At 50.3% G+C, this 20,517-nt stretch overlaps 1 protein-coding gene across 6 annotated transcripts in view; it reads right to left on the bottom strand.

Annotated features, from left to right (window-relative positions):
* miga2 (mitoguardin 2) overlaps positions 1 to 20,517 on the bottom strand; it is a 60,992-nt gene that overhangs the window by 5,317 nt on the left and 35,158 nt on the right. For all 6 annotated transcript variants that reach the window (XR_005458474.1, XM_038781646.1, XM_038781642.1 and 3 more), the window contains 10 exons: positions 19,814 to 19,950; positions 18,972 to 19,086; positions 18,760 to 18,866; positions 16,633 to 16,748; positions 15,801 to 15,873; positions 9,032 to 9,118; positions 4,479 to 4,577; positions 1,499 to 1,633; positions 618 to 671; positions 327 to 443 (listed from right to left, as the gene is read on the bottom strand). Coding sequence is in view for 5 of the 6 variants with exons in the window: in XM_038781646.1 (XP_038637574.1) it covers positions 327 to 443; positions 618 to 671; positions 1,499 to 1,633; positions 4,479 to 4,577; positions 9,032 to 9,118; positions 15,801 to 15,873; positions 16,633 to 16,748; positions 18,760 to 18,866; positions 18,972 to 19,086; positions 19,814 to 19,950 (1,040 nt within the window). In the remaining variant the exon portion in view is untranslated. The remainder of the gene's footprint in view (positions 1 to 326; positions 444 to 617; positions 672 to 1,498; positions 1,634 to 4,478; positions 4,578 to 9,031; positions 9,119 to 15,800; positions 15,874 to 16,632; positions 16,749 to 18,759; positions 18,867 to 18,971; positions 19,087 to 19,813; positions 19,951 to 20,517) is intronic.

Below are 20,517 nucleotides of genomic sequence, written 5' to 3'. Positions count from 1 at the left end.
CTCAAATACGGTTTTCCTCAGTAGCCAAGCTGGAACATTGGACGGGTTGTAGTTTGTCATTTATATCTGCCTTCATTCAGAGGGGGTTCCCTCCGGGTGCTCCGGTTTCCTCCCACAAGTCCCGAAAGACAGGCTGTTAGGCGAATTGGACATTCTGAATTCTCCCTCTGTGACCCGAACAGGTGCCGGAATGTGGCGACTAGGGGCGTTTCACAGTAACTCCTTTGCAGGGTTACTGTAAGCCTACTTGTGACAATAAAGATTATTGAAAAAAAACCTGCAATACAACAGGAGACAAATGAGATTTTAAAAGGAGCGTCTCTCACCTTAAAGATAGTGCAAACTTCACAGAGGTGTTGCTTTGGTCCAAGAAAGCCCCAGGCAAGGACAGGACTGACGTGCTCCGAAATGGAGTAAAAATGGGAAATGAAGCCATCAGGGACCTGCAGTGACAAGACAAAAACACAACCTGAGCTCCAGAATTATTCATTCATTTGAATTTTACATTGATTTTTATTCCTGTTCAGCCAAGTGGGTGGTGTTCTCTACACTTTGCGTGTGCGAAGGTCTTTAGGATCTTTGATTTGTCCACCACCCTTACCCCTTTGTTTACTGACCTGTAGCAATCGCCTTTTTGCTTTCAACACCGACCAACAAGCTGTGGCAAGAGCCTGTGGAGCGCAAGAGAAACAACAAGAACTTAAAACACAGAAGGAAACTGTATTCCCATTCCCAAAACAAAGGATATGTGATGGCTGCCAGTGGATTATGTATGCTCTGTTTACCGCTCGCCAATGTCCTCCAAAAATGCAGAACAAATAGGCTCAACAGAAATGACTTAGTCTTGCATATCATAAAAAGTATATACCGTTCTTTTGGCCTATCAAAATATCTAAAGGGCATTAAATATTTAGAATTGTAACTTGGCACGTAAACATGTCACTTTGTAAATTACAGCCTCCAGCCACTGGAGGCACTGCAACGTTCCCACTGGCTCAGGTTGGGCAGGACCAGGGTTGAAAGTGGGGGTGTAATTACAACACGACAAATTTACATGGACAGCTTCCGTTATAAACGTGGACACGGCAAGTTATAACAAAGGTGAAGCGAAGTGGGAGGAAACAATGGCTCACTTCAAAACGGAGGCTGAATTCTCTCTGTGCACCTGGATTCAATATTATTCTCTGTCCTCCAACCCCATTTCACCTGAAGACTACACTTGGTCACAAGAGATAAAAGCAGACACGGCATGAAGCCCACTCAACAGAAAGAAAGCGCAGGCAAGAGACAGAGTGGTTAAAGACAGCCTTTGGTCCGGTGCTCCTCAGTGACCCCGACAAAGCAGCACTGACAGCCTCAGGCTTTCTAGAGCTGTCTAATGGTCAGGGAGACTAATGGTCAGGGGCTGGTTTTAATTAATTCCTTTGCAACATAGGTAGCTTGTAAATCGTCTTTCCCACAGTCACTGCAGCACACCAAGCAAATCAGCCTGACTTACCGTCTCCTTAAAACTATCTGAGAGCCAGCGGTTCCGCAAAACAGCGACCACAGACGAAGGAGGGCTTTCCAAGTCTTCAAAGGCATCCATCAGAATAAAATCCAACACAATGTCAAAGAAGCTCATGCACACAACCTGTAGGTACAAGGCTTCTCCCGTTAACAAAAGAAAGATCTTCCATTTATACAGCACCTGTCACAACCTCAGGATATCACAAATTGCTTTACAATCAATTTCGAAGTGCGATCATTGCTGTAATGTTGGAAACAAGCCAGCCAATCTGGGTGCAAACAAGATTCCATAAATAGCAAGGCGATAATGGGCAGATTATCCATTGCTAGTGGTGTCAATTGAGGGATAAGTATTAGAACATAGAACATAGAACAGTACAGCACAGAACAGGCCCTTCGGCCCTCAATGTTGTGCCGAGCCATGATCACCCTACTCAAACCCACGTATCCACCCTATACCCGTAACCGAACAACCCCCCCCCCCCCCTTAACCTTACTTTTATTAGGACACTACGGGCAATTTAACATGGCCAATCCACCTAACCCGCACATCTTTGGACTGTGGGAGGAAACCGGAGCACCCGGAGGAAACCCACGCACACACGGGGAGGATGTGCAGACTCCACACAGACAGTGACCCAGCCGGGAATCGAACCTGGGACCCTGGAGCTGTGAAGCATTTATGCTAACCACCATGCTACCCTGCTGCTCCCGGATACCGGGATGACCTTCCCTCCTCGTCATCAAAATACTCCACAAGAACCTATTACATCCGCCTGAGGGGGCAGACAGGACTGGTTTAACATGGCAAGGCAGCCCCTCTGACAGGGTCGCACTCCCTCTGTACTCCACTGGGAACGCCAGGCTGCATTTTCTGCCCCAGTCTCTGGACTGGGGCTTGAACTCACCAACAGGGAGCCTACATCACAGAAATGCAGCAAAATATTTTTTTTTTTATAAAAAGGTTTCCCCCATCGTTTCATGATGTGGATCCCCCCACACCGAGCTGCTATTCTGTGCTGCTCTCCCCTGCTGAAGCCCACATCCGTGAGGGACTCTCGCCAGCACCTCCAGCTCCTTCAGCCAGGTGCACAGTACAAGAGCAGGAGCAGAGTACACAGCCTTAAAAACACCCACCCCACTGAATTGGAAGGGGTGGCAAAGAGATGATGAGCAACAAGGCATGAAAAAAATCCAATCCCCTCCATTCTGTTCAAAATCATCTTCAGAAACAGAGAAGTAATAGAACAGAAGCACGCCATTTCGACCAACTGGTCTATGTTTTACACAATCCTCCTCCCACTCCACTCATCTTCAACTGGATTTATTAGTAACTGTCCTATATTAATGGCCCCTAGTTCTGGTCTCCCCAGCAAAAAACATCTCTACATCCAAGTAGATTTTGCTACATAGGAGGTCCCATAATTCACAAGATCACAGCGTGAAACTTGAGCCAAACATGTTCAAATATACAACTTGGGCAACTCAATAAAAACATGATTTGGGGAATGCAAGGATTTCAAATCAATCAGATTGGACATCACTGCAGGAGTTCCTCAGGGCAGTGGCCTGGACCACCTACAGCTGTTTCATCAATGACCTTCCCTCATCACGAAGTCAGAAGTTGAGATGCTTGCTGATTTCACAATGGCAATGAGGCAGATACTGAAGCAGTCCTCGTCCGTATGCAGCAAGACTTGGACAATCAGATCAGAGTAGTTCACCTCCTGACTTCCCAAAGTCTATCCACCACGGACAAAGCACAAGTCAAGAGTGAGATGGAATACTCGCCACTTGCCTGTATGACCGCGGAACACTCAAGGATCTCAACAATATCCAAGCCCACACAGCCCACTTGACTGGCATCCCATCCACCCCCTCCACCGCTGACCCATAGTGGTTGCAGTGTGCACCCTTCGCAAGATACATGGCAGCAACTCACCAAGACTATTTCAACAGTGCCTTCCATACACATGACCTCTACCACCGAGAAGGAAAAGACGCGCCTGATTCATGGGCCCACCATTACCAGCAGGGTTCCTTCGAAGTCACAAACAATCCTGGCTTGCAACTATATCAAAGTACTAATTAGGAGGAGTTGGCCACTCGGCCCCTCGAGCCTGGCACACCATTCAAGAGGATTATGGTTGTTCTGATTGGAACCTCAACTCCACATTCCTGCCCACTCCCGCTAATCTTTCACCCCCTTGTTAACTAAGAATTGATCAAGATCCGCTTTAAAAAATTCAAATATTCTACTCCCACTGCCTTTTGAGGAAGAGAATTCCTAGAGTCACGACGCCCCTGAGAGAAAAAATGGTTCCGCATCTCTCTCTTAAATGAGCGACCCATTATTTCTAAACTGTGACCCCAGTTCTAGATTCTCCCACAAGAGGAAATATCCTCTCCACATCCATCCTGTCAATACCCCTCAGGATCTTAAAGGTTTCGATCAAGTCGCCTCTTACTCTTCCAAACTCTAGTGGGTACAAACCTAACCTCTGCAACCTTTCCTCAGAAGATAACCCACCCAGTCCTGGTCCACATTGCCGTTCCTTCAATGTCGCTGGGTCAAAATCATGTAACTCTGTCTCTAACAGCACTGTGCATGGTTTCTATACCACTTGGATAACCTTTTAAAGGGAAATTAGATATGGGCAATAAATGCTGGCCGAGCCAGTGATGCCCCACATCCCACGAATGAATACAAATTATCCTCTGTAGCTCAGAATAACTCTTCCTACAGCAATAGATGTTAATGTAACGTAACACGGTTCCAATTCCAAAGTTCACCCCAGTGCAGAGTGTGGCATGTTGGAAGACAGCTGTGTTGATGGGCAATAATGTGTTATAAAATGTACAGCTCCAGTAATTCAAAATAACCCCCCCACCCCCCCCAAAAAAAAACACCTAATAAAAGTTCACTTGTGACCCCATGCAGACACAACTGAAAAGGTTTCTTGACCTACCCCTCGTCCCTCCAGTTCCCTCTTCGTCGTTGCCCAGGTCTCCTCTCTTGCTGCATAGTGCAGCATTTCCTGGTACGTCTCATGGAACCGATTTACATTCTGCAAGACGTAAAGAGAGACAGAGAAATTACATTACAGAATGGGGAAGATCAGATTTTGCAGCTTCACCTCTTTCTTCAACCAGTCTAACTCTGTCACCAGCGCCGTTCACTTCAACAGGGGGAGACTGAGCAGCAAGCGCCTCCTCAGACTTCAAGAACCGTTACTCGGTTATCAGGCTGGCAATTCCCTCTTTGCAACGGGACAGGTCCCTCCCTTGAGCAGAGGAATTCAGGCTGTCAGGCATCCCCAGGCACTCAATATCCAAAGCTGCAGTGTAACACCACGCTGTAACAAGAACCCACGCCATAACCTGATCTGGATGCTGTGCCATCTGGGCCCTCAAGTGTAGTTCTCCAGTGGTTTTAAAGATGAATTTAGAAACACGAAACTACATCGAGATATAGAGGGCGGGATCTAATGGCCTCGTCACGTCCGACTCGGTGACGTAACAAGGCCGTTAAATTCTGCTGATATATCTCTCGCGCGAATTGCCATGTTTTCAACGCCTCGCGACATCTAGCGAGACGCCACGAGATGTCGCGATCTGGACCTCACCCTCACTGTGCTTGACCCAGATTAACATGTTTAAATTAGACTAATGTCTGCGTGGGTCTCACCCCCACAACCTAAGGATGTGCAGGGTAAGTGGATAGCCACGCAAAATTGCCCTTTATTAGGAAAAATAAATAATTGGGCATTTTAAAGTTACAACATAATGGTTGATGCATTGGGGTCAATCTTCTGGCCGCATACAGGAAATTTCAAACAAGCCTTCCAGTCCCTCCTGCAAAGGACTATTCAATCCTGCACTGGACAAAGCAACTCAGATTAAGGACATAAATATTGGCCTTGCCAACGAGGCAAATATCTCATGAAAGAAGCTTTAAAAATACACCATCTGCTCAAGGCATAACATCCTGATGATAATGATCTAATATTTGTTATTCCTTCTGCTCTCAACTTATAAGCACATAGTTCATACAGGACGTTTTTGGGGGGTCCTGCTGAACAGGACGTTTCAAAGGGGGGCTATTTAACAAAATGTTTGGGAGGGGGTGCTGTTCAACAGGAGGCTGGGGTGTTTACAGTACGGTTGGAGGGGGGTGTTTACAGTACGGTTGGAGGGGGGTGTTTACAGTACGGTTGGAGGGGGGTGTTTACAGTACGGTTGGAGGGGGGTGTTTACAGTACGGTTGGAGTGGTGGTGTTTACAGTAGGGTTGGAGTGGTGGTGTTTACAGTACGGTTGGAGGGGTGGTGTTTACAGTAGGGTTGGAGTGGTGGTGTTTACAGTACGGTTGGAGGGGTGGTGTTTACAGTAGGGTTGGAGTGGTGGTGTTTACAGTACGGTTGGAGGGGTGGTGTTTACAGTACGGTTGGAGGGGTGGTGTTTACAGTAGGGTTGGAGTGGTGGTGTTTACAGTACGGTTGGAGGGGTGGTGTTTACAGTAGGGTTGGCGTGGTGGTGTTTACAGTACGGTTGGAGGGGTGGTGTTTACAGTACAGTTGGAGGGGGGTGTTTACAGTACGGTTGGAGGGGGGTGTTTACAGTACGGTTGGAGGGGGTGTTTACAGTAGGGTTGGAGGGGGGTGTTTACAGTACGGTTGGAGGGGGGTGTTTACAGTACGGTTGGAGGGGTGGTGTTTACAGTCCGGTTGGAGGGGTGGTGTTTACAGTCCGGTTGGAGGGGGGTGTTTACAGTACGGTCGGAGGGGGGTGTTTACAGTACGGTTGGAGGGGGGTGTTTACAGTACGGTTGGAGGGGGGTGTTTACAGTACGGTCGGAGGGGGGTGTTTACAGTACGGTTGGAGGGGGGTGTTTACAGTACGGTTGGAGGGGGGTGTTTACAGTAGGGTTGGAGGGGGGTGTTTACAGTACGGTTGGAGGGGGGTGTTTACAGTCCGGTTGGAGGGGGGTGTTTACAGTCCGGTTGGAGGGGGGTGTTTACAGTCCGGTTGGAGGGGGGTGTTTACAGTACGGTTGGAGGGGCGTGTTTACAGTACGGTTGGAGGGGTGGTGTTTACAGTACGGTTGGAGGGTGGTGTTTACAGTAGGGTTGGAGGGGGGTGTTTACAGTAGGGTTGGAGGGGGGTGTTTACAGTACGGTTGGAGGGGGGTGTTTACAGTACGGTTGGAGGGGGGTGTTTACAGTAGGGTTGGAGGGGGGTGTTTACAGTCCGGTTGGAGGGGGGTGTTTACAGTACGGTTGGAGGGGGGTGTTTACAGTAGGGTTGGAGGGGGGTGTTTACAGTACGGTTGGAGGGGGGTGTTTACAGTACGGTTGGAGGGGGGTGTTTACAGTAGGGTTGGAGGGGGGTGTTTACAGTCCGGTTGGAGGGGGGTGTTTACAGTACGGTTGGAGGGGGGTGTTTACAGTACGGTTGGAGGGGGGTGTTTACAGTACGGTTGGAGGGGGGTGTTTACAGTACGGTTGGAGGGGGGTGTTTACAGTACGGTTAGAGGGGTGGTGTTTACAGTACGGTTGGAGTGGTGGTGTTTACAGTACGGTTGGAGGGTGGTGTTTACAGTACGGTTGGAGGGTGGTGTTTACAGTACGGTTGGAGGGTGGTGTTTACAGTACGGTTGGAGGGGGGGTGTTTACAGTACGGTTGGAGGGGGGGTGTTTACAGTACGGTTGGAGAGGGGTGTTTACAGTACGGTTGGAGGGGTGGTGTTTACAGTACCGTTGGAGGGGGGTGTTTACAGTCCGGTTGGAGGGGGGTGTTTACAGTCCGGTTGGAGGGGGGTGTTTACAGTACGGTTGGAGGGGGGTGTTTACAGTACGGTTGGAGGGGGGTGTTCACAGTACGGTTGGAGGGGGGTGTTTACAGTACGGTTGGAGGGGGGTGTTTACAGTACGGTTGGAGGGGGGTGTTTACAGTACGGTTGGAGGGGGTGTTTACAGTACGGTTGGAGAGGTGGTGTTTACAGTACGGTTGGAGGGGGGTGTTTACAGTCCGGTTGGAGGGGGGTGTTTACAGTACGGTTGGAGGGGGGTGTTTACAGTACGGTTGGAGGGGGGTGTTTACAGTACGGTTGGAGGGGGGTGTTTACAGTACGGTTGGAGGGGGGTGTTTACAGTACCGTTGGAGAGGGGTGTTTACAGTACGGTTGGAGGGGGGTGTTTACAGTACGGTTGGAGTGGTGGTGTTTACAGTACGGTTGGAGGGGGGTGTTCACAGTACAGTTGGAGGGGGGTGTTTACAGTACGGTTGGAGAGGGGTGTTCACAGTACAGTTGGAGGGGGGTGTTTACAGTACGGTTGGAGAGGGGTGTTTACAGTACGGTTGGAGGGGGGTGTTTACAGTACGGTTGGAGGGGGGTGTTTACAGTACGGTTGGAGGGGGGTGTTTACAGTACGGTTGGAGGGGGGGGTGTTTACAGTACGGTTGGAGTGGTGGTGTTTACAGTACGGTTGGAGAGGGGTGTTTACAGTACGGTTGGAGGGGGGTGTTTACAGTACGGTTGGAGTGGTGGTGTTTACAGTACGGTTGGAGAGGGGTGTTTACAGTACGGTTGGAGAGGGGTGTTTACAGTACGGTTGGAGAGGGGTGTTTACAGTACGGTTGGAGAGGGGTGTTTACAGTACGGTTGGAGGGGTGGTGTTTACAGTACGGTTGGAGGGGGGTGTTTACAGTACGGTTGGAGCGGTGTTTACAGTACGGTTGGAGGGGGGTGTTTACAGTCCGGTTGGAGGGAGGTGTTTACAGTCCGGTTGGAGGGGGGTGTTTACAGTCCGGTTGGAGGGGTGGTGTTTACAGTCCGGTTGGAGGGGTGGTGTTTACAGTAGGGTTGGAGGGGGGTGTTTACAGTACGGTTGGAGGGGGGTGTTTACAGTACGGTTGGAGGGGGGTGTTTACAGTCCGGTTGGAGAGGGGTGTTTACAGTACGGTTGGAGGGGGGTGTTTACAGTACGGTTGGAGGGGGGTGTTTACAGTACGGTTGGAGAGGGGTGTTTACAGTACGGTTGGAGGGGGGTGTTTACAGTACAGTTGGAGGGGGGGTGTTTACAGTCCGGTTGGAGGGGGGTGTTTACAGTACGGTTGGAGGGGTGGTGTTTACAGTACGGTTGGAGGGGTGGTGTTTACAGTACGGTTGGAGGGGTGGTGTTTACAGTACGGTTGGAGGGGGGTGTTTACAGTACGGTTGGAGGGGTGGTGTTTACAGTACGGTTGGAGGGGTGGTGTTTACAGTACGGTTGGAGGGGGGTGTTTACAGAACGGTTGGAGGGGGGTGTTTACAGTACGGTTGGAGGGGGGTGTTTACAGTACGGTTGGAGGGGGGTGTTTACAGTACGGTTGGAGGGGGGTGTTTACAGTACGGTTGGAGGGGGGTGTTTACAGTACGGTTGGAGGGGGGTGTTTACAGTACGGTTGGAGGGGGGTGTTTACAGTCCGGTTGGAGAGGGGTGTTTACAGTAGGGTTGGAGGAATGGTGTTTGCAAGATTACCTTTCCTGCTGTGGACATCAGTCCTGTAATCATCTGCTTCCCAATTTCACTGAAGTATAGCCGGTTTGTCTCATCTTGCAGCAATACCTGTGACAGCAAAAAACCTTTATCAGAAATTGAAGCAACGCACAGCCCCCCGCAGTCGATAAGATCCAGTTTCCACCCTGCCATCACCACCACTAATATATTAGAAACAGATAGTTCTGTAAACACTCAGCAGGTCTGGCAGCAGCCATGGAGAAAGAACGTTAACATATCAGGACCTTTCACACAGACCCGAAACATCACCTCTGCTTCTCTCTCCACCGATCATTATTCAGGTTTGTGTGAAAGGGTGTGGCTCGTGACCATTCTCTTTTCACATATGCTGCCAGCTCAGCTGAAGATGCTCATACCTACACCCCCCCCCCCCCCCCCCCCCCCTCCACCCGAATGGGAGTAGGCCATTCCACCACCGAGGGCATCACAGCGAAATCCCACCCCGGCCCCACTACTCCTGAAAACTGCAAACGTCCACCTGAGTTAACTGGGCAGTGACGAGGTGAGGTGGATTATCATCTCCACCACCCTGTGTGGTTATAGATTAGGGGGAGTAATGGTGGTAATGTCACTGGACTAGTACTTCAGAGGCCCAGGTGTCAGGGGTTCAAATCCCACCACAGCAGATGGTGGATTTTCTTTTGTTGTAAAAACCCATCTGGTTCACGAACGTTCTTTCAGGAAGGAAATCTGCCGCCTTAACCCGCTCATAGAACACAGAACATAACAGCGCAGTACAGGCCCTTCGGCCCTCAATGTTGCGCCGACCTGTGACACCACTCTAAAGCCCATCTACACTATTCCCTTATCATCCACATGCCTATCCAATGACCATTTGAATGCCCTTAGTGTTGGCGAGTCCACTACTGTTGCAGGCAGGGCATTCCACGCCCTTACTACTCTCTGAGTAAAGAACCTACCTCTGACATCTGTCCTATATCTATCTCCCCTCAATTTAAAGCTATGTCCCCTTGCGCTAGACGAGGAAAAACGCTTTCACTATCCACCCTATCTAATCCTCTGATCATCTTGTATGCCTCAATTAAGTCACCTCTTAACCTTCTTCTCTCTAACGAAAACAGCCTCAAGTCCAAACAGGAAGAGGAATCTAGGCAGAACTTTATTTTGATCGTCTGCACCCTCCCTGCCAGGGAAAGCGGGAACGCATCCCATCTCTTTAGGTCCTTTTTGACTTCCTCCGCCAGGACTTCACGTGACTCCAAATCCACAGCCATGTGGTTGATTCTTAACTGCCCTCTGAAATTGTCCAGCAGGCCACTCAGTTAAAGGGAAATTAGGGACAGGCAGAAAATGGCAACGACACCCGTTTCCCATGAACGAATAAATAAAAATTATACAATCATTCATTATGTCTTCAGCAAGAGGAGATCTTTGGTCCAGCTTTTCAAACTTCTCCTCAGGACACACAGTGAGCCAAGAATCAACAAACCTGTGCTTCTTTATCCAACAATTGGGAATTCCCCCACTCCCTTTGGAACCCCGTCATGGCCAACCTGTTCCACCATCAATGCTGTTAATAAACACGACTTCCGGGGGAGGCTACGGAGTGAATGGTCGCACACAGGGCAGCTCCAGCTCAAAGGCGTTGATTTGAGCTCGTTTTACCCGAAAATGTGGGAATTCCGATGGAAAAAGTGTAGCTGAAGATGTGGAGGAGAAGTTCCCCCCGGGAGTGACATGTCTGCTAGTTATCAGACAAGGCAGAAGGTTAAAGACCTGGCCAAGGAACTGGAGGAGACCTCCAGCGCAGTAACAATTGGAAAGATAGAGGAGGGGGAAGGGTTGTCACTTGCTGTAAAACCCCAGATGGAGCAGTTGATGGTGTTCCGCCAGCAGGTAAAGGAGATGCAGGAAGATTAGTCGCAGGCCATTGAGGGAGCGGTATCACTCGATGGAGAGAGTCGATAAGTGTTTGGAAGCACAAGGGTCGCAGATCCGGGAGATGGAGACGGTGATGTCTGGCCACAGTGATCGGGTGGTGGCATTGGAGGCAGAGGTGGGAATCCCGGGGGACCTTTGCAAGTTGCCAAGAGCAGGAGAACAGATCCAAAAAGCAGAACCTGCGTATCGTTGGTTTGCCTGAAGGTGTGGAAGGCACAAGTGCCACAAACTTCTTCTCGAGGATGCTGGCAGGGCTGGTGGTGGAGGAGGTGTTGGACAAGGACCCAGAGGTAGCTAGAGCGCACAGGTCTCTAAGGCAGAAGCCAAGAGTGGAGGAGCCGCCGCAGGCAGAGATTGTGAGGCTTCACAAGTTTGTGGAGAAGGAGAAGGTCCTGCAGTGGGCCAGGGAGAAGCGGAACTGCGAATGGGAGGGGAACAAGGTCCAAATATATCAGGACATTGGAGCGGAGCTGGCGAAAAGGCACAACGAAGGCAGATCAAGTTTGGGGTGCTGCACCCGGCGAAACTGTGGAGTACTATTTCAAAATCCGAGAGGAGGCTAATGACTTTATTACAGACCGTAAACTGGGAGAGAACGGGAGACAGAGGAGCTGGAACAGCGGAGTTCGGAAGATGCGATTGTTGCGATTATGTGTTATGGGGGCAATAAGTTCGTACGAGGGAAAATGCCTCACCCTCCCACTCCCACCGCCTGTGGTGGTGTTTAATTTTTGGAGGAGGTGATCTGTGGCTTTGTTTGGGTGGGTGAGTGGGGGTAGACAGGAGGAGGAGCCTTCGGGCAGGAGCTCCCACGCTGGCAGGTAATGCTGGTGAACGGAAGTGAGATGGCCACTGGGGTTGTCTGTGGCAGTGTGCAGCATGGCACTGCTGGGGAAGGGGCAGAGTCCTGGTTTAGGATGATATTAAAAGGGACAGAATCAGTAGGGGAGGATAACAGACAGTAGAGAGGAATGAAGGCGCAAACCTCCAGTAAGGTTCGTAACATGGAACGTACGGGCACTGAACAGATTTTGGGCCTTTTGCGCACTCGAGGAGCTGGAAGGCGGGGGTTACTCTTCCTGCAGGAGACGCACCTCCGGGTAAAGGATCAGGTTAGGTTGAGAATCGCTATCGGACTTTTGGCTAAGATGAGCATGAGGTCAGGTGTAATGCCTGGATCTGGCATATCTCCCTTGTGGGGACCATGAATTGGACTCAATGTGAATTGGTTTCTGGAGCAGGCAAAGGAGCTGGATCAGGGGTTTGCCGCTGTCCACACTCTGAGCTCTGGCTTTGTAACCCTGATAAAGTAATAAAAAAAGGTTAGGTTGAGAAAAGTCACGGGGGGGAGAAGAGAGAGAACGAGAGCGAGAGAGTGTGAGAGCGAGAGAGCGAGAGAGCGAGAGAGCGAGAGAGCGAGAGAGCGAGAGAGCGAGAGAGCGAGAGAGCGAGAGAGCGAGAGAGCGTGAGAGCGAGAGAGCGTGAGAGCGAGAGAGCGAGAGAGCGAGGGAGCGAGGGAGCGAGGGAGCGAGGGAGCGAGAGAGCGAGAGAGCGAGAGAGCGAGAGAGCGAGAGAGCGAGAGAGCGAGAGAGCGAGAGAGCGAGAGAGCGAGAGAGCGAGAGAGCGAGAGAGCGAGAGAGCGAGAGAGCGAGAGAGCGAGAGAGCGAGAGAGCGGGAGAGCGGGAGAGAGAGAGCGAGAGAGGGAATGAGAGAGCGAGAATGAGAGAGAGAGCGAGAGAGGTGGCCGTCCTATTGAGTAAGAAGTGTTGGATCCAGTGGGGTAACACGTGATGGTGAGCTGGGTGTTGGAGGGGACGCCAGTGGTGCTAGTGAATGTATATGCACCGAATTCTGACGACGTGGGGTTTGGGAGGGGGCTGCTGGGAGCGATTCCAGAGCTGGACATGCATCAGTTGATTATAGGAGGGGACATTAATGGCGATTGACAACGCCGCCGTGGGTGGCGGCTTGGCTGGGGGACCTGTACTACTTCCTTCGGTTGGAGAATATTACGTTTCAATTGAGGGGATGAATGGAGGGCTTTGAGACACAGTGGGGACTGTTCATGACCACGTTTAAGGAGTTGTCTTAAAATACTTTATGATTCAAATTATGATGTCCTACCCGGCTGTTCCTAATCAGAATTAAATCTGAAGACAGAAATACAGTCCCCACACCACTCATAGAACATAGAACAGTAGAGCACAGAACAGGCCCTTCGGCCCTCGATGTTGTGCCGAGCAATGATCACCCTACTCAAACCCACGTATCCACCCTATACCCATAACCCAACAACACCCCCCCCCCCCCAACCCCCCCACTTAACGTTACTTTTTTTTTAGAACACTACGAGCAATTTAGCATGGCCAATCCACCTAACCCGCACATCTTTGGACTGTGGGAGGAAACCGGAGCACCCGGAGGAAACCCACGCACACACGGGGAGGACGTGCAGACTCTGCACAGACAGTGACCCAGCCGGGAATCGAACCCGGGACCCTGGAGCTGTGAAGCATTTATGCTAACCACCATGTTACCGTGCTGCCTCATGTCACACCATTTTTAAAATATGTATTTTCTTTACTATCCCTTCTTTCACCCCCAGCAGACATTGCATTCCAGCCAGCATCTTTTCTCTGGCCCTCTGCCAGTGCTAATCTAATCTGACTGGCAGTAGGTATGTGACATCAACTAGCTCTCACTGTAATATTCCCCACTGCCTGTGGGACTTCCCCATATTTCACCACTTGGCGCAATTCCCACACAAGGGGCGGGATTCTCCAAACGGGAGCCTAAGTGCCGACGCCGGAGTAAATACCGGAGTGCTTTACTCTGGCGTCGTCGCCCGTTTCCAGACCCCATTCTGGGGCCTCTGAGGGGCTGGCAGGGGCGTGGCGTGATTCGCGGGGCGGGTCCTCGGCGCGCCGTCGGAGACCGGGCGCTGCGTAAAAGACCCCGCATGCGCAGTTGGGCAGGCAGCAACTAGCGCACGCGCAGTGGCCGTCCTCCCATAGGCTGCCCCGCATAAAAATGGCGTAGAGATATAACATTGCCGGCGGAGGAAAGGAGGCCCGCCCGCCGATCGGTGGGCCTTGATCGCAGGCCAGACACCATCAGAGCGCCCCCCCCCCCCCCCCCCCCCCCAAACAGGCCACCCCACCCCGAGCGTTCAAGCAGAGTTCCCACCGGCAGCGACCAGGGGTGAATGGCCTGTCAGGGCTCTGTCGTGTTGGAGCGGCCGCTCGGCCTATCCGGGCCGGAGAATCGGCGGCTCCGCCGATTCCAGCGGCCCGTGGCTGGCACCGCGCCAAACGCACCGATTCTCCGCACCTCGGAGAATCGCGCGCGCGTCGGGGCTTCGTGGCGCGGTTGCTCCGATTCTCCGGCCCAACGCGGGGCTTGGAGAATCGCCCCCAAGGTACTGTCTACCCAAGAATTACTTTTTCCTCCCTCTTGAAGTGGCCACACCCTCGCTCCCCTTGACTACTACATTACAGAGGAACATGGGACTTAGGGGCAGGAGTAGGCCATGCCGTCCTTCGAACCTGCTCAGTTCGTGTTCTCAATTTCACTTTCTTGCCCACTCCCCCCCCCATAATAACCCATTGACACCCTAGTCGATCAAGAATCTATCAAACTCGGCCTGGAATAAACCTAATGGATTTCACTGCATGATGTTCTGCGTGTGGGCTGCATGGCTCTTATTGCTGATGCACTGTCCTTGCCTGGTTGGATGGCAGAGAGGAGTCATGAGCCAGGTGTAGAGCAGATGTCCTCCTCACCCAACCGCCAGCCTCTGGTTCTTCACACTGGACCATGGGTAACACAGGATAAATCACACACTGTTCCCTGGGTCAGGTGAGTGCAGGTGACCCTTGCCCCTGTAAGCAACCTGGTTGAAAAAGCAAGCAGGTGGACTGTGACTTTCCCCTCAATCACACTGCACTGAATTACGGCAATGTAGACATTCACCCCAGCTCGCATGTGCCAATGTCCCTGTTCCACACGAGCCTCCTCCCACATTGCTTCAACTCACCCTATCAGCATATCCTTCCATTCCACTTCTCTCCCCTCACATCTCAATCTCCTTTCGCTGTAAATGCATCCAGTTATTTGCCTCATGCGACATTCTCACCACTCAATGGAGCGAAAATGGTTCTCCCGAATTCCCAAACGGATTTATCAGCCACTGTCTTACAATTAAAGGCTCTGGGCTTTGGAGTTGTCCTCCTGTTATAACCCGCACAAGACATACGGGGTTAGGGTAATTAGTCAGCCAGACTTGGAACAGACACCTCAGACCCGGATGGGATCTAGTTTCACTTTATCCACTCACCTCGGACTTGTTAGTGGTCACTTAAACCCCCCCCCCCCGAGCTTTCTCTTTTCTTTCTGTCTGACAGAAGTAGCTAGCTGGTACTTCAGTCCCAAGCAAACCAAGGAACAGGATCAGGGATTTTCGGCATAAAGGAAAAGAAGGTTTCCAGAATAAACCCCTCACTTCAGAAAGGGTTAGGTGGATTGGCCAGGCTAAATTGCCCTTAGTGTCCTAAAAAATAAGGTTAATGGGGGTTGTTGGGTTACTGGTATAGGGTGGATACGTGGGCTAGAGTAGGGTGATCATTGCGCGGCACAACATCGAGGGCCGAAGGGCCTGTTCTGTGCTGTACTGTTCTAATTCTAATTCTTCAGTCCCGCCCCAGTCACTGGAATTCCTTTAGCGCACACATTTCTGTACTGGGGAACACCCCTATCCATATTTCTAACACTTACGAATCACTACAACCCGTCTCCTTCACCCATTGAGCAGCCTCATTAACAGGTTTACCTCAAATGCTTGACGCACACAGTGCAGTTTTGCCAGGAAGTCCTCATCGCTGTAGCATTCTAGGACCTCCGTTCTGAAATGCACAAGATGGCTATCATACTTACAGTCAGAGAGCAGAAAAGAGTTGAATCTCAAACAGACCAGCAGGCGGTTCCATCTCTGGGCTGCGCGCCCCGCTGGGACAGCCCTTTGAGTCTCACAACAACTTGTATTTATATAGCGCCTTTCACTTAGTAAAATGTCTGAAGGTGCTTCAAAGGAGCAAAAAATCAGACAAAATTTGACACTAAGCGAGATCAGGAGCTAGTAGGCATGAGAGGTAGGATTTAAGGAGCGTCTTAAAGGAAGAGATAAAGGTAGAGAGGTTTAAGAAAGAACTCTAGAGCGTGGGTTGAGGAGACCGAAGGAATGGCCAATGCGGCGAAGGGAATCAGAGATTTGAATTTGAGGAATGCAGAATTCTCGGGAGGATTGTAAGGAGACAGGCGTTACACTGATCGGGACGGGTGAGGCTACAGTGGGATAGGAAAACAAAGACGAAAATCCTGAGCTGGGATGAACGTGGGAGGAAAAGCAGCCAAAGTTACTGTCCACAATAACTATCCAGTAACGACTCCTGGGAAAAATGCACCAGTATGGACAGGATTGTGCTTGGCTCCCAGATCTGCTCTTCCAACCACATCTGGTAATTAGCCGTCCAACCACACACTGCAACAGGGCACCAGAAGGCTGTCTACACCACCCCCAGAGCTATACCCTGGAAGACCCTCTTGCAGAGTAGGAGGGGGAGAGAAAGGCGCCGAGGAGACTGAAGAAAGATTTGGCCACGCACCTGAACGATCGGCAGGCAACCCGGTCATCTTGAACGATTCTCATGGCTTCTTCGTATAAAACGGATGATCTGGACAACTGATATCGCTCCTCATCGAATGATAAAGAATCAAATAGCTGCAGATATAAAAGAAGTGTGGACGATATTTAAATCTCTTTTCCGCACAGGACACATGGTAGCTTAAATTATTGCAATAGGACACAAGATCACTGAGTCAACATTCCTCTTCCTCTGCATGTCCTTCTATGTCCACAATCGACCAGTGCAGTTTGCAGTATTGTAACTTGAATCTGACCTGGAAGCTGCTGGCAGACCTAACTTGCAAAAGGGGAGCCGGGCCATCCCACACTCTGCTTACAGCTGCACCATCTATTTTAGGCAGTTTATTTCTCATTGGAATGCCCCAACAAACTCCCCCAATGGCTTCACTAGGCAACGGTGACATCCAGCCGTACAGTCAAGATGATACCAGGTTCAATTCTTGGCCAGTGTGAGCTGGAGGGCTACAGTTACCTCCAGACATTACTACTCCCAGCTCACCTGGCCAGCTTCCCACTTTGCAGTCTCAGTAAACCTGAGCTCACCCAGAACTGTGCTGCTCATAGCCGAACACACCCCAAATCCTATTCACACATCACCACCAGTGCTTGCTTATCTACACACTGGCTTCATGTATGGCAACACCTCGAATTTTAAAATCCTCGCCTTTGTTTTCAAATCTTACCCTGGATCCGTAAACGCTTTCAGTACTACACACCCCTCAGAGACCTGGGCACGCCGCCAATTGTGGGCTTACGCACATGTCCATCACACCACCGTTGGCGCGATACCTTCAGCTACCTGGGCCCCAAATCCTGGAATTCCCCCTCTCAATGCTGGAAGTCTCTCCCAAAACTATCCACCTTCTCCTTCGACACTCCTGAAAACAAACTCTTTGATCTCTTTGTCCAAGTTTCTCCCAATATGGCTTGTTGTCAATTTTTGTTTGATAACGGCTCTCGGGATGTTTTTCAATGTTAAAGACGCTATATAAATACTACGTACAGAGGGAAGCACGGTGGCGCAGTGGATAGCAATGCTGCCTCACGGCGCCGAGGTCCCAGGTTCGATCCCGGCTCTGGATCACTGTCCGTGTGGAGTTTGCACCTTCTCCCTGTGGATTGGTTACCCTAAATTGCCCCTTAATTGGAAAAAAAATAATTGGGTACTCTAAATTTAGTTTTTAAAAGTTTCTACAAAGATGCAAGAACGCAGACAATATACGTCTGTATATGTGTTCATTAAAAAAAAAGCGTGGCCCCAGTGGGGTGCTGCTCGCCGAGGACAATAAAAACAAAGTCCCGTTTGACGGTGGGGTCCTTCTTGGCGCCACAGGCGCCGAAAAATATCCGGCAATGCGCACCTGAAACGAGATTGTTTTTTCCCGTTAAATCGGCCCATTGTTTTTCTCAAGCAAGGAAAAGGCAAATTATATTGCAAACATCAAACGAGATGGAACTGCTGCTGGCAGTGACATTATGGAAGGAAACTTTACGGCAGGGAAAATAAACACATGCTGTGACCCAGGTGCTGCTTCAGATGGGATCGTTCTGTTACCATTTCAGATTGCGCCGAGCAATTGGTCTCCCATAAGAGGTCTTTGAGGTGATTTCTAAGCCGGTCAAGTTCTTGAGCACACCAGCCATGTCTGGTGACCAGAGGTCAGGGAAACTGGTTAAATCATCCCTGAGCGAAAGAATGAAAACAAAATTGCACAGAACCCTATTCCTGACCACAGTGCAGAAAGTGCGTGTGTGTGGGGGGCAACGGTGGGTTCAACAAGGCTTGGGCTCCATTGCGATGGTCCACAATGTAGAACAGCTGGTCAGATGTCTGGACCCCCTCGTGAAAACTGGCCACTCAGTGTGACTGGTGCCCATGTCCTGTCCCACAAAACTGGGTCGGCACCTTCAGGAGAAGGGAGAGAATATAAGGGAATACAAGAATGGACTCAATGGGCAAAGTGGCCTCCTTCCGCACACCAATTACTCTCAGAAAAGATTGATCCACGACCAGGCAAACCAACTGTAAATTCAAGCAACTCCACAGGAGAGCACCTTAAGTAGGTACAACTTACATAAAGCTCACCTCTGCCGCTGAAAAGAAGGAATCCTCCGAAGTCACGCTGGCATCATCGTCAAGATAATATCGGCCAGCGTCCTCGCCAAAAGGAAGGGCCAGAGCCCCAACACACTCTGGGGGGAAAAACAAAAAGGGTTTCCTTCTAAAATACAGCTGAAATTATGCAATGTTTATAGTTTTTGGGGTTCTCCTCCCAGTCTAAGAATTCACAAACTTACCAAAATCAGCCAACACGCTGTTCGACGGCATGGTCTCCCCAAACTCCTCCTGCAGCCGGTATGCTCGATGCAGCAAGGCCTCCAGCTTCTGCGAAAACTCCTTGTTTCTTGATGGCTGTTTAAATATTTACAGTGAGGATGTCTGCCTCTCTGGACCCGCCAGCCAAAACATCTTTGCTGATTGACAGCGGTTAAGTCTACGGTCAGCCCACCCAAATCCTGCTCTCTGCAAAGGCTGAGGATGCAGCAAGCTCTGCTCGCCCAGCCTTGTAGCTTAGTGAGAGTCAGCGTCACACAGATAGAAGGCCCCGACTGATCGTGGCACAGTCAGGGCTGGGTTGTTGCAACTGGCCTCAGGGTCTTCCTCCCCCTCTCCCTTCTCCTTCTCCTTCTCCCCCCCCCCCCCCCCTCCCCCCCCCCCCCCGGGTATTTTATTGCCTCAACCATATTGAGACAGTTTCACATCTTTCATTGTCAGCAAAAAGGTTATTGTTAACCCCCAGATGTACAATCACTGCCTGCCCCCACCTCATTTCCATTATTACTTTTCTGGGGCACAATGCAGAACAAGATGTCAGAAAATTTATAACACGCCCTCAAAAGGTTAAACTCAAGCACTTGTCCAAACCAGAGTAACCAGCTTGAGAAAAACATTGCTGACCTGACTTTCACACAGGAACACATTTTGCTGCAGTTACATTATCACTTTGCCAAACACAGGCTAAAGTTTTTGGCTCGCCACGACAGGGCCGATAAAGCCACTGCACAAACACAACACGGACATTCGCACAGTGGTGCAAATCAATACTGCTTTACGCAGTCAACGTGTCTGCTGAGGGTACCTCACAGCTGTCCCCAATCCCACCGCTCGCTCCTAGGTTCATCAGGCAATTCTTCATTTCCGTTTCTGAGCCGCTCTTCTGCCGTTTGATCAGGGCGAGTTCCCACTTTTGCAACGCTTCTTCAAACAGCTCCATCCCTGAACATTAAACAGGATAATACAGAATTACACAGAAGGTAAAGCTGAGAGACAGGGTAACATGGCCCAGACAGCTGCTGGCGGTTACCCTTTATCCACATCTCAGCTAACCTCATCACCATATCCTTCCAATCCTTTCTCCCTCGTGTGTTTATCCAGCTAGCACTTAAATGCACCTAGGCTATTCAGCTCTGGTGCACCTTGTGATAGTGAATTCCACATTCTCACCACTCCCCAGGTAACGGTGTTCTGCCTGAATTCCCAATTGGATTTATTAGCGACGTTCCTGTATTTGTGGCCCCCAGATTCGCAAAATGAAACACCTGGGAACCCTTAAAGCATAAATTAGATTATCACTGAAAAACCTAAACACGGCTTTCAACAATTGGGACTTTAATCCCCCACGTTCCCAATTCACTCCTGACCTCAGGGCAGTCTCCTCCTGGACATCTGCCAACACAAGAGTGACAATAATTAACTCGCACTCTTTCCTATAAAAGTCTATGAACTTGTAGCCAGAGAGACAGTATGGTTATTATCTTCCACATACAGATGCTGATGCAAACC

Source organism: Scyliorhinus canicula, chromosome 21, assembly GCF_902713615.1.
Source record: "Scyliorhinus canicula chromosome 21, sScyCan1.1, whole genome shotgun sequence".
Classification (NCBI taxonomy): Eukaryota; Metazoa; Chordata; class Chondrichthyes; order Carcharhiniformes; family Scyliorhinidae; genus Scyliorhinus; species Scyliorhinus canicula.
The sequence above is the reverse complement of the archived record's forward strand: the minus strand, read 5'-3'. Positions and strand labels throughout refer to the sequence as shown.